Below are 14567 nucleotides of genomic sequence, written 5' to 3'. Positions count from 1 at the left end.
GAAGTGGTAAAATTTGCAGGAAGTTTTATTTACTTCAATTATGAAATAGAAACTCATACTGCAAAATATACGAAGCGAATATATAAGACAAAAGCGAATAGCATAAGACAAAATATAATATCACCGAATAAGACAAAAATAGGTTTTTGCCCTTTTTTGCCAGATTTTTTAATTTTGTGTCACGAAATTTGTTGATAACCAAAATATTAATATTAAGCACACCTAAAATCAAAATCCACACTAATAAAAATCTTTTCAGGTAAAACTGTTATTTTACTGGATTATTATTTGTACTCGAATAAGGCGAAAGAGATCATGTAAACCCCTCTCTACTCGCGCTTTAGCTATCTTCGAAATAGGAGACATGCTTATTTGAGGTATATGATAATACTGGATAATGGAAAATAGCCTGAGAGAGAAAACCAAATGAGGAGTAACTGATTGATAATTACATCCTCCAATTCACCATGGTGTTATTTAAAAAAATGAAACCCCGAACGATTTCTTTCTATAATGGTACTATCGATTCAATCCCTAGTGTGCTCTCATCTCCACCTGGACAGTCACCTCGTTCTCCGCTGCTGGAGGAGTGTCTGTGGTGGTTGGCGGCGATGGCGACGTCGTGGACAACGCCTCAGTTGTTGTGCTCGTCGCTGCGGCCTCGGTCGTTGAAGTCACCGCGGCGTATGCGGCCGTTGAAGTCTCCTCGAAGAAGTCGGTAGTGGTCATGGGCGTGGTGGAGCTCTCCGCCAAGGCTTCCGTCGTAGTCGTCTGCCCAGGCCGCACCCTCAGAGGAAGGGGCCGCCTCATGCCGTAAGTGGTTAGGATACCCCGTCTGCGACTTGTCGGGTTCTCCGTAGTCGTCACCTCGCCTTCCGCTGAACTCGCCACGGTCGTTGTCGTGTGTCTTCCCCTGTATCTACTCCTGTACCTGAGGGAAAATTAACAGATACAGCCTGCGATTAACCAGAAAAGTCGAATGAGCTGAATTTTAGATGACATCAGTGATAAAGAATTCGTACTTAATCTTCCGTACGGTAGAGTATAACTAGAATGAGTATTTAATGCTAATATATAAATGTCGACCGACCAGATCAATTACCATGCAATTCGATCGATATGATAATTGATATATGTATATATTTAGTTGAAGAAAGGTATGCATGATTTTTTAGTGATAATTGTCTTAGATTCAGCGTTCATAGTTTGCTTAAGTCAGCTATGCTATTGATAGGTTACGCATTAAAATGTTTGAATTGAAAATTTTCAATTTTGACCACGGCAGTGGGTTATATGCTCAAAGTTATGGTCATTAAAATTTCACCATTAGATGGCAGAAATGAATATATGAATACTTTAAGTATCAGTGTCCCATATTTTTATAAATTTGAGTTATGCCATCATTTAACCCATTATGGCATCATGCCATCATGCCTTTTTATCAACGATGTTTGCTGGTGGTATATCCCTTGAATGGTCATTTACGGCAGGGCATATATGAGGTTGTTCATCGCCTCGTTAGAAAGTTAACGCTGTCGCACTTCAAGTCATCAATTGATTCTTTCGAAAGGATGGATGTGTGCCGTCATTGCCAGGCATTTGTAATTTCAATGGTGGCGTTTTTGCGATGGAGAGTACCCAATAACTTCTTTTTTTTCGTTTTTCAAAATTATTTCATGCAGCTTGTTTACCCATCAAAGAAAATTTTCAGCTTACGTCAGCTTTTTCTTCCTCATATTTGTGCAAAAACAAAATATTAATGTCCATTACGGGGAATGCGAGTTAATTACGAGCGTTCTTTGTGTTTTTCCCCTAGAGTGTCCTCCGTATACCTTAGGGAAAGGAACTATCGTCGCATCATCCATCACCCCATCTGCGTATAATTTTGAAGAAATTGCAGCTAGATGTATTCAGTAGTTACAGTTGAGTATGAATGTACCAGCACTCGAAAAAAACAATATTTTTGTCTCTCACCTGTTTCCACTGCTAGAAACCGTTGTAGTTTCCTCCGACTTGTCTGTGCCAGGAGCCGTACTACCCTGTGCAGTCGTGTCTGCGGCCGCTGTGGGCCTCTGACGGAGGGCAGGTGGTCTAGGCCTGTATCTGTCCCTTACCGACTCCACCCTTGACTTTTCCTCCTTCACCTCCTGCCCGTCGTTCCGAGTGGAGGACGCCTGCAGCCGTTGGTGCTGCATTTGCTGTTGTTCCTGTAGGGTCTGCTGCTTCCTCCTCCCGGGATACCACCTCTCGCGGCCAGGGCCTGTCGTTCCTGCGCCCGTCGCTGTGGGCTCCCTGTCCGCCGTGGTCCCCTCAGCGGTCTCGCCCTCATCTGTTCCGTTCCTTCCGTGCCCGCTGAGCTGTGAGAGCCTGTTGAGTCGCTCGCGGTAATCTTTGACGCTGAATCTTGGTCTGGTTCCAGTGCGGATGCGAGAGCGGATGCCGAATGCAGAGCTGGTAGGTCTGACTGTGGTGGTGGATGCTTCCGTAGAGGTGGTCGTGGCTGCTTCAAGGGTAGTGGACGGGTCGGGTAGCCTTTGCGGGCGGACTCTTGTCGGGGACGTGGGAGGAATAACGTTTGCCTCCTCTTCCGCTACTGTGGTTATTCCGTACCCTTCGGCAGTCGATGGAATGTTTTCGTTTTGTTGTGCATTTTGTGGTGGAAAGCCAGTGGGATCTTCCGCAAGTTGACCTTGTTCCTGGTGATAGCTCTCTACCGAACTAGGCACTTGAGGTAATTGGGCATGCGTGTACTCAGTATCCTCCTATCATTAAGAAATAAAAAAATAATACCAATCAAAGCCGTGATTAGCATAATCACACCATATCAGCACACACAGCGTAAATTTAGAAAGTAATACGAATTAAACCTTAAAATAAATATTATGGTCACTCGAAAGCAAGTCATGTTAGAATGATATAAAGAAGCAATTATCAGATGCTTTCCTCTCAAGAAAAGTAAAAATAAGATCCAGATAAATTCGTGATATGCGTACACATACGAGGTGAGGAAAAATCTTGATCAACTTTATCTCAAGTCTGATAGCGAGAAAGTAGTCAGTGTTCATTAATTAAACATTGCCTACGTTTTCTTGTCCCATATTCTCGGGAGAATATTTCCTTATTCGGTAAGAATAATATTTGATTTCAATTTGACTTAATATACCATGTATTATTAGTTTAAAACATGATAAATTCAGTGTTATAACAGTATAATCGTTATGATACCGTTATAACGCTGTGAATCATCATTATGTAAGTATCATCATTATGCCTAACGTTACTTATATTGAAAATATATTGAACTAGTGTCAACTAACACTTTCAAAGCTTTCACAGCCTTACCTGAACTTCTGTTACTTGGTATGAACTTCCAGTACCCGTGGGTGCGAATAGAGTTGTTTCTTCGCGGGTGGGTGCCGTTGGTGCAACTTGTCCTATTCCACTGGGCTGCTGATGATCCCTCTCTCCTTCAGATGACGCTGGCGCCGTTTCTCCCGAACCGCTGGGCTCCACCGTGGGCTGTAATTCTGGCTTGGGCCTTCGGGTCCGCAAGATAGGCCTCGGCCGTGATGCTGTCCACTTAGCTGGCTGCTGTTCCTCTGCCTGCACGGCCATCGGGGCTAGCTGGTTCTCACCGTCCACCTTCGTTCTCGTGTCCAACTGTGGCTTCCTAATCCTGCTTGGTCGTCGCCCGCGCTTCCTTGGCCTCTGTCCTTCGGTTGGTTGTGATTCTGGTAACCTTTCGGCTTGTTCTGGTTGTCTGGTGGGTGGCTCGGCTAAATCTTGCTGCTGCGGCTGTGCCACTTGATCTAAGACCTGCTGACGATACTGATCGACTTCTGCCTCTGCCTCCTGAGGATGCCTCTGTGGGGTCAACTGTTGCTGTTGTGTGTATTGCTGCACTGTTTGATACTGTTCTGGTTGCTGCGGGATCTGCTGCCTGTAATTTTGGGCTGTTTGGTATTCTTCCTGCTGTTGGATGTTTTGCTGTTGCTGCGGTTGGTATTGCTGCGCAGGTTGATATTGTTCCTCCTGTTGCTGATGCCCTTCTTGTGCTTCGACCGGCCGTTTGGTTTTCAGGTGCTCCCTGTTAGCGTTGGGCTTTGGCCTCCTCTTTCGTACTCCTTGAGGGCGTTGAGGACCACTTTCGCCCCTCACGCCTTTGATCACCTCTTCCGTAGGGATTGCTTTTACATGCATTACCACAGGCACCTGGTGAGCTATAACTGCTTCTGCCTTGACGCTATGCTCATTGTTCTCAATTTTCTTCCTGTGATTAGGATTATTCCTAGTTTTGGATGGCCTCGGCCGCTCTTCACGAGGATTTTCGGCAGCAATTGGCCTTGATTCTTCGTTTTCTTGTGGTCTCTGGCGAAAGTTCTGGCCACCTTCCCTTGTTCCTGGACGCTGCCTTTTCCCCTCTCCACTGCCTCGCAGCGGTTTCTTTGGTGGCCTTGGTGACTGGGGAACTAAGTCGAAACCGTTAGTCTTGATGGCCGAAGCCTCCGTGGGATCCTTGGTCGGTCCGTGAAGTTCCGCACTTGCACCACCTACACCACCCCATATTTGATCTTCTTCCACGGGAATATTAGCTAACTGATGCCCGTGACTTTGCTCACGATGGGGTTTGGTCTTAACCTTTCCGTTCTCCGGAGCTCCCTGAGGCTTGCCCCTCTGCGGCGCGGCGGGTTTCACCGGCTTCTCTCCTACTTTACCCTCCTGCCTGCCTCCCACCGACTCGTCCCAGTGCGGGGGCCGCTCCTCGACCAGGGGCGTGCTGGTGACCGGGAAGTGGACCCTTCCATCTCCAAGAGAATCCGGCCACTGCACAGGGTTAGGCCGGGATTGGTAGCCAACGCCTCCCGTGCGGAACGCGCTGGAGTCGGTTAGGCGATCCTTGTGGGGCCTGAGAAGGGAACCCGGTAGAGGTTCTGCGGGTCTAGCCACCGCTGGATATGCATGGGGTGGAGGTGGTGGCGTCTGCTGGTGCACCTGGTGATGGTGCTGATGGGTGACGGCGGATGAATGCGGGGGTGGTGCTTGGAAGTAGAAGGAAGGGCCGTGGAAGGCGCCTTGCTGGTGGTGATGATGGTGCACTTCGTGCAGGGGTCGGCCCCTGTGGTGAGAGTGAGAATCAAACGACGGCCTGGATGACTGGGGGGACGTAGTGGGAGGCAGCATCTCTTGCGAGGGGTCGGCCTGGAAGAGGGGTGCCGGCGGGGAGTGCCCCCGGATGCGGTGCCGGGAGAAGGGCTGCTCGGTGACGAGCACGTGGCGGATGAACGGCGAGTCGGAGCTGGCGCCTCGGAAGGCGATGATCGTGTCGGAGGGCGAGGAGGCGATGAGGCCGAGGGAAGAACCCGGGTCGACCGTCTTGAACGGAGGCCTCTTCTTCTGTCTGCGTGGTCTCGGCCTCAGGATCTCGTCGGCGTCATCGACGTAGGTGGTAAGGTCGATGGATGGGTGATGGCTGCTATGCAGCGGCTTGGCAGCGTAGGCCTTTGGCGGTGGGGGACGACTTGCCATCGGCTGGGCCTTTGGAGGGCCGTTGGTGGGTGGGACCCTGTGTGGCTTATTTTGGGGAACAGCCGCTGGTGGTGGATCGTTGAACTCTTTCGTGGGTTCCGGCTCAGCGGGTGCGACGCTAGGGGAGATCATAGGCCTCCAGCCGTTGGTGCTCATTGTCCAGTCGACCATCGGCTGAAATGGAGCGAAATTTGAAATAGAAGACAAAGGATAAATGAAGATCCGTAGAGATGAGGTTGCATATTTCGAAGTTTATTTTAACAGTTGAATATGATCTAAATGGATACTGGAGTACCATTGACATATTCTGATTGACATATTATTCTGACATCTGACTGGCATTTGACATGAATTTTGCCATGAAATTTTGCACGGAAGCTGACGCATGTGCTCCACTAATTCGGTAAAACAATTGACACTTTCTCCAAAGAACAGAACGAATTTCAGAAATAAGTTGATAAAAATCAAGTGAATACCAGAATAAAATATCTGATAACAAATCAGGAAATGATCCATATGACATTTTATTGGTTTGGCAAGCATTTGGGCGGCAATAACTTCACTCACGTTGCTTTTGATAAAGTTTATTTTTCCCCAAGGGCTTAAAAATTAATTCTGTAAGTCATTTCCAGCCACTAACTTCGAAAGACAAAGATGTTATGAAGAATTCACTATGTTTATTCTTGTTCTTTACAAAAATATATACAGGGCAACTGAAAATAGAGTTATACATTGCATTAAAATTGGCACATTGCACGGATCAAAACAATAAAAAATTATATCAGTTAAATTAAGAAATAATATAAAATCATTGATATTTTAAACTCTCTCCTATGGGCTAGGGATCAATGTTCCCTCTGAAAAAATATGTTTCTACTATATCAAATAAATGGTCATGGCAGTATGAGATGCCAGGTACTGAACGGTGAATTGTGAAGGTGACTTTCACGTACATGAAAACAGAGTTCCAATTCTGTGCCTCTCAAAAAGAAGACCGTACATCCCTCAATGCAATTAATAGGACCTTAGAGAGAGTTCTTGCACGCATGTTAAGCTGTAGCCTATCAAGGAATGTGAGGAAATTGGCGAAAAAAATCGGTGAAAATGTATGCAGAAATTCAACCCGGAAGTCAAGGGGATAAAGCAACGTTAGATTAACTGCTATGTAGACTCGAGGGCACATTTTCCAGATATAGACTAATTTTGGATGCTTCCATAAACCATATAGAAACATTGGCACATCAAAAAATAGCGTCAATTTAAACAATTCTCATGTTAAATAGCCACAAATTGACAATTTCCACTCGAAACTTTAATTTTTACCCAAAAAGTGCTACCAATATTGCATACCACATTTGCTACTGAGGTGAGCTTCTATGGTACGTACTTGCATGTGGGAAATTATGACAACATGGGATAAAATCTGAATTTATTGTTAATTCTTCCCCATTTGGAATGAGGGAGGCTCAGCAAGAAGTATTTGATATAATTGCATTTTTCACTACTAACAAAATTACTTTACATTTTTTTTATGTAGGATGAAAGGGGGTTGGCCTTATTGCGAATGGAAGAGGGAAGGGAAAGAATGTTGTTTGTTAATTCTATTGATTTGGCCAGAATAGACTGGTTTGAATAACGTAAAGTTGTTATTCTTACCGAAGGGGTGATGCCGTTTATTTCACTGGGCTTGGTATTCTGCATCCTGGATATGCTCTCGGCGTAGCCTTGCAGAACTGATGAAGAGGCTAGAAAAATAGAAATAAGAGTAAATAGAAGGACGAAACGATTTATAGGAAGGAACAATATGACACCGTTCATAGTGGATGTAGCTGTCATAACGCATTCCGCATTCTCATAAGCATTCAGCGATGTCTAATGAAGCAAAAGGTGAAAACTGTATGATACGACAATAATGAATTTTTAAAAATTTGAATATAATGATACGCCTTTGGGGGAAAATACTTTAATTAGTATAAAGATTAAAGTTACAAGCAATTTTCCATTAAAAAATCATTTTATATCACGATATGAAAATAAAAGAGAATTTTTATTTTTTTTTATTTTATTCTCAAACCACCAGATACAGCTCTTATTGGCCATTTTGTACCGGATTATTCAACAAATTGAATAATTAAACGTACACGAACAATCATGCCCTGGACCGGGGAGACCTACCCAGGCGGGACACGAACCCGCGACCTCTTGTTTGGCAGGCGAGGACGTTACCCCCCGCCACCACCGAGGCCGACAAATACATAATACTGGTCGTTAAGTGAAGTGATAGTATTTTTAGAAAATTGTAACTAACTTTCAATTTACATTTATTTTAGTTTTCAATCAGACTAAGCATTAAAAACTTATATTTTTAAGTGGGCTCCAATTTGCCAGTGATTATCAAGAACACCACTCATTCCTCGTTTTGACTGTCAAAAGTTTTATACTAATTTAGATAATAAAGAGCGATTAAAAAAACTAAATTTAGATGAAGAAAGTTGCTGATTGTAATGGAGATATTGTCATTGAACACTTATCGACTAGAGAAGTTAACACAGCCGTGTATTCACAAGTAATATCATTGAACTTGGATTATGTAATCTGTCAAATATTAAAACGGTAAAATAAATGGTTCATTCCATAACAATATGCATAGCTAAATTTTTTTAAATTCTAATGCTGGAATTAAAAAAAACCTCAATTATAACATTCTGTCACCCTAGCTTTCTATGCTTTTAAAACAGTTTATGTAGGTCTATTTTCCTTTTACCCTTGGTTGATCGAATAGATGGATGCATTCTTATTCTTCATTGTTGGACACGTACAATTCACAATTTCGCGCACAATTTGAGGTAAAAAGAAAAGGAAAAATGCGGTCGATCATAGATTGAGGGTGATTCGGAAATTACAATGGATGTTTCCTTTTCGCCTTTGGAAACTAGGATGCTTCTAGCACAAGCAAAAAGTGCTGGGTCCAGCCATCAATTTTCCACTGATCGGTGTTCCAATATTTCACTGTTCAGGCACGGCGAGAGAACTACGGGCCATATCATAAAATAGACAGCAACAATGGGTCTTTTTTACTCCACCTGAGATTTTGCTGAACGCCCGTCTGTTCTCCATCGAGTTTGAAAGGATTGAAGTCATTGTAACATTTACCTATGAAACTAGAAAGCTGTTCCATTTTCGATGATTTCTACGCAGGATTATGTAATATGAAGCCCCTATTTCGCCCATCGAACACATCAGAGAGAAAAAAAGGCTATTTCTCTTTCATTTTTTCATAAATGCGAAGTATTTTTAATTCATTTATAGAGTATGTTCCATAAATTTTGAAAATGGGTAAATTTCAAATACCCGACATAAAGATGCAGAGGCAATACTCCTTAATATTAACCACTTTAACATACATACACTCATTGAGTTCTTGCGTATGTACCTCGATTTTTTACAATAAATTTAATTTATCTAGGGTTAATAATAACAAATTTTCGCCATACAAATGTAAAAGCGAGAAGAAGGTATTGTTTTTCGGAGAAAGGTAAAGTATAAAATCAAGTTTTTGCATATGTTATTATGATGAGGCTAATTTTCAAAGATGAGGTTGATGAGATGTACCACTCACAGGTCTCAATCGAAGTAAAATAACGCTACCATTTTTACTCTCATATTATGTTTTTTCCATCCATCATTGGCTATCAAAATCCAAAGATGAGCATATGACAAAGTTTATCTGAAGTCACTTCATCAAGCAAAAAATTTTGTACGCAGTCACGTGCATGGGTGCAAAGTTAAATACACCAGAGGTTCGACATGAAAAAATATTTCCCGATTAAGGCAAATATTTTTTAATGGCGAACTTCATTCTGCGGTGTATTTATCTCAAGAGTTGACAATATATTCATTTTCTATCTATCAGCATATCTTCTAGTTATTAGCTACTCCTAGAAAAGTAGAGTGGTACCTAAATTGCATTTAATCCTCAATAATGACTTTCATTGGAATTGGAGTTCTACTGTAAAATTCTGGAATATTACTGTAAAAAATGTCAAACTCTAGTCGGAATAAAATAAAGGATGATATGATGGTAGAGGAAAGGAGGATGAATATCTCCATTGTCTGAAAATTAAAGTTAAGGTCTATAATGTTTTGAGCGAATTGTGCTGAAGCTATTCAGACTGAAATTTTATGACTTACCTAAATGTTTTCAAAAACTTGTGAATGCGTTCATAATCAAAACAATAGAAGCAAGTTCAAAAATCTTACTACCGGACAGATTACTTCTAAGTAGAAGATTTTAGTATTTTATGAGTATTTGTTAGCGAAACATTGCATGACCTTGTTATTGGTGTAAATATTTCATTTATTCAATGAATCAGTTGAAAGATAAGGTGCTCGATGATATTTATTCTAGCGGAAGACAAGGAGTTCTTTCATAGATAGTAGAGTCATTATTTGTTAGGTGAAGAATTGGGAGAATGTGATTCAAACTCGGGTGTTTGGTTATAAAGAAACAATACTTCGACTGCTACTAATGTAATACCTCTCATACACTTATTCCTTCTCTATACTTCCGGAATCGAAAACAAAACACGGTTCACACTTCCATAGTTTCGGGAAAGTAACCCACAAGAGAGAAACAACAGGGAAGTCGTTGGCGGTCGTATCTCGGCCACGACACCTTCCTCGTGCTTGCGGTTTCCAAGAACTCGCCGCGAGTTGAAAATAGTAGGCATAAGCTCAAAAACCGCGAGTGAAATGGAGCATGAGGACGGATGAGTATTTTTTTGATCGTAAAAAGTAAACTATTTATAGCTTCTTTTTGATGGAAGATAAAAATTTGACCCATAATTCCAGAGCATCTTAGCCGCAAAACACGTCTGTGTATTGACAAGATATTCGATGGGAGAATTTATAAATAGAAAGGCGTTTCACTCATAGAAAAACAATAGATTGGTCATGCAGTGTAATACTTTTTCTCGCGGTCAGAAATCGAGCGCAGATCTTACGGAGGACGTTCATGGATAGTCTGCGAATAAAAACTTGAGAATACCACTTAACGTTTTGCCAACAGTAACAGATTAAAATCTCCGCACAAGGTGTTAGAACATGGTACCCGCACAAAAAGTAACTATTTTAAAAGTAATATTATAAAGAAAGTTCAGCAATAAATTGAAAAATAGATGAAATGGTATCTCATATTTATCCTATATCAAATTGACATTTTGCAAGGCAGTAGCGAACAGGGTGGAAGAGTTCCAGCCCACCGAAATGTTTGGGCTATACGTCCTCAACTGTACCCACTCCAAATGAATCCCTACGAGAGAATTTTTTTCTGACTTAGGCAATCTGCAAAGACGAGGGAATCTTTGATAGCAACGAGACAAAGCATCTTGTTTTGCTTTGGTATTGTATAGTGTCAGTCTATGCTCTAAATAATCTCATTAACCTGACATGCATTGAAAAATTGAAATGTATTCCTTACACTATTTCCGTCTTACCAAGTCATTCTTTGTGCTTTCCCCCATCTTTTCAGCTCAAAAAAGGGAACCAATAAAATTTATTTAGATTATATCTACGAATTTATTTAATGCAATCGAGAATAAAATATTGGTGACATTTATTTCTGACCTGCAAAAGGTGTTGCCTCAAATATTTTGCCTAACTTCAGGCAACAAACATTTCACCATTGATACATTAATTTGGAGAATTTAAATGAATTTATATGAGCTGTTAAATATAACATTGACTTTCAAATGAATCATTATTTATTACCTGAAATAGTATAGTCACTCTTGAAATTTAATAGGAAATACTATGCCCAGGGCATGAAATTTAAATAATCAAGAAAAATCGAGGCCAATGTTGCAATAAAGTCATGTGCATTCCATAAAAAATGGAATAAAAATTTTAGGGCTGGAAAAGTGTAATCTACGTGTCACATTTTTGACTAGATTCAAATCACTGAATTAGGTATTAAAATGGTACCAATAAAATAAGTGAAATTTTTAAAAGTAATAATTTAACGTTATTTCAGCAAGATATTGAAACTTGGATGAACAATTGAAACTCGCATTTTGATCTTTTATGAATTTGGTAAGGCTTTTGGTTTGGGATCAATGTTGGCAAAGATGACGTAACACGTAAAATCCATGTTCTAACGGTAATATTGGTATTAAATTATGATTTTTTTTTTAATTTAAGCGAACACAAATCCTTGCTTCCTTAGTAATGCCGGTATTTTTAAAAGACACACCGTAAATGCGTCTAAAATCATGGAGGAAATTAATATTACTAAAATTTCCGTCAATAGATGGTAAATATGCATCATTATAACGACCACCATTGTCATGAACGTCAGATGCCTGAAAGAGCCAGGCCAAGTGGGTAACTCACCGATTAGGAGGGTGGCGAAGACCACGGCCCCGCTCGGCCCCAGCGCGAACATTTTGCCGATCCGTTGTCCTCGGACCCTCTGAATTCTCCACTCGGTTGACCTGCGGACAAGAAGATGAACAGGAAAAAATAAGTTTTTTTTTCAATGGTAGAACTTCACGTTTGGGGCATATTTTAGCGAGGGGTTTCAATTGTGAGGAAAGGCGGTTGAAGAACTAAATTCCTTTCTTCACGTTTTAACTTTACTCTCTCTGATCATGAAAAGAAAAATTATCACCTTGAATTCTTCAATAGTAGATACATTTCCAGTATTCATTGGTGTGTAAGTGCCAGTTGGACTACTTTTTGCCTTTATCAAGCTTATATTGCTGATAATAAAACATAAATACGAAATTTGAAAAGTGATTTTTTTTAAGAATAAGAATCGATGTCAACATTTCCTTTAACGGTGTACATTAATACGCTGAGAACACATGAGCTATGAACGCATGGCGTGAGAAAATGAATCATAAAACCAAAACCACGGAGAAAATCGCCGTACATTGGGTACACGTCTAAATTATAGCATCATAATTATCTGATTCCAGGCAACATTTTCCTCTTCTTCGTGGCATAGAAAGAATTAGTAGAAACAAGGAAAGTGTATCAGAATCGAATTTAATACCAGATGATGGAACTAGAACTGATAATACTCCCCGTAGATTATCATCTAAAATAAAGACAATTTGAGTCCTTCCTTTTACTCATAAATTGTATTACGCCTTTGGTTACTGGATCACTTTAACGAGATAAGTAATATTTTATTTCCAAATGTATTCCATGAAATATAATAGTGGTTACGGAAGGTAGTTTCCGGCTCGATGCACTGCTAAAACCTCGGAGATGGTATTTCTTCCTATATAAACTTGGGGAGATAAATGAACTACTCTAAATGACTTAAGTAAATTATGTGAAGCCATAGTTAAAATTATCAATGTACGGAATGACCTGACGATCCTTTTTTCCAAAACTTCCCGATGGTAATTCATTGAAATCTATCTTGAATGAAACAGGGAGTTGAACTTATGATAATCTAACTACATAGCATTTGTTAGAGGATGTGAATAATGAAAGGAATGATAAAATCAAAAGAACAACGGAATACAACAAACAATAGTAATTTCATCGTTTCCTTTTACTTGGAAAACATTATGTTTTGAATTGTATGCGAGGGATCACGGCACGAAAGATTAAAAGTGTGATTTGCAGGCATAATTTCACCTAAATTATTACCGTCTCGTTACATTATCTGAAAGAGATGAGGAACCAGGATATTTTCTGGTAAATTTCCATGCGTGTCATCAGTTGTGGACAACCAGGAGTTCCGACTTATAGAAAAAATTGGGGGGGCCCTTACCGGAGGTCGTGCTCCGGAAAAGTTTATAAATAGTGAGTTTCAAAGTTTTTTTAAAGGATTTAAGATGAGTCATATGATCAACATGGGAACCCTGAAAACTCGACTCTCGATAACTGGACATTCCGGGGAAAGTCTACAAGCCTGATACATTTTTTTCTCACCTCCCCATAACGAATTTTTTAGGGGGCTCGAGCCCCTTCAGCCCCATGGATTCGGCGCCTCTGTGGACAACGATGAAGGAAGCATTACATTCTATTTGTAAGACGAGAAATTCAAGGCATTTCAAATTTGGTGAAAGCCTCGTATATTATTACCTTTACCGCTTTAGAAGCTAGAGTTGATGCTCCCATCAAAAGAAACCAATTATTATGATTGTACTCTGAAGAGAAGCCTGATTTTTCTATGGAGAAGACATGCTTTAATGTCTGATTAGTTCCTGACATAGAACAGATGAATCTCGGAATAACTCTCGGATTGCTTTCTTTATTTAACTACGAATAATCTAGTAATAATTAAATCGGAATATTGGTGCACAAGTTCATCGAAGTATTCGATTCAGATGGAGACAAGTGCCTTTCATCTTTTCTTCCCGAAAAAGCTCAAAGTCTTTTAATGATTCTTAATTTATAAGTGACTCATTTGAACGGAGCCTTAACTGTGAAGATTAGGCCTGCCTTTGGGATTCAACCTCACTTAGAAAAATTTTCGACTGCCCAATAACATTTTTATCGGCATTGGCTGGGGTCAATCCGAATATTAAGGCTATTTGGAGTTTTTTCATACAACCTTGCCAACAACTCAATCACCCCATTTCAAAATTCCTTATTTTCTCCTTCATGAATTCAATCTTTACTTTTGCTTATATTTTTCCGCACTTTTCTACAACTGCTTTTTCCAGAAGATTATTTCTAAATGTGGTTTATTAATTTTTCCATCACAGACAGACGCGAATAAATTCGTCTGCTATGGTGCCTGCGAAGCATTTTCTTCGTTCAACTCACGCCATTCATCCCTGAAGCATCAGAAGTTTTTTTTATTTAGACCGCAATTTTAAATGACTCACATGTTCACGCGCAGCCGAGTTCAAGTATCCATCAACGATTACTTCCCGTCAATGTACCATCTGTTGAAAACTACATTTCCCTCAATCAGTTCATAAACAGCATTGTGTTTAAGGCTCGTACGCATTAGTGGCAGAATGTGATTATTAGAGTGGAAACATCTTTCTAGAAGGTTTAATGCTTAAGATGGGCGC

General features: G+C 40.6%; 1 protein-coding gene across 2 annotated transcripts in view; it reads right to left on the bottom strand.

The window, feature by feature from the left end:
* LOC124171262 (lysine-specific demethylase 9-like) overlaps positions 1–14567 on the bottom strand; it is a 78641-nt gene that overhangs the window by 2004 nt on the left and 62070 nt on the right. For both annotated transcript variants that reach the window (XM_046550412.1, XM_046550407.1), the window contains 5 exons: positions 11917–12017; positions 7183–7271; positions 3343–5700; positions 1975–2762; positions 568–931 (listed from right to left, as the gene is read on the bottom strand). In XM_046550412.1, the coding sequence (XP_046406368.1) occupies positions 568–931; positions 1975–2762; positions 3343–5700; positions 7183–7271; positions 11917–11968 (3651 nt within the window). In that variant the 5' untranslated portion in view covers positions 11969–12017. The remainder of the gene's footprint in view (positions 1–567; positions 932–1974; positions 2763–3342; positions 5701–7182; positions 7272–11916; positions 12018–14567) is intronic.

Source organism: Ischnura elegans, chromosome 1 (genome assembly GCF_921293095.1).
Source record: "Ischnura elegans chromosome 1, ioIscEleg1.1, whole genome shotgun sequence".
Taxonomy (NCBI): Eukaryota; Metazoa; Arthropoda; class Insecta; order Odonata; family Coenagrionidae; genus Ischnura; species Ischnura elegans.
The sequence above is the reverse complement of the archived record's forward strand: the minus strand, read 5'-3'. Positions and strand labels throughout refer to the sequence as shown.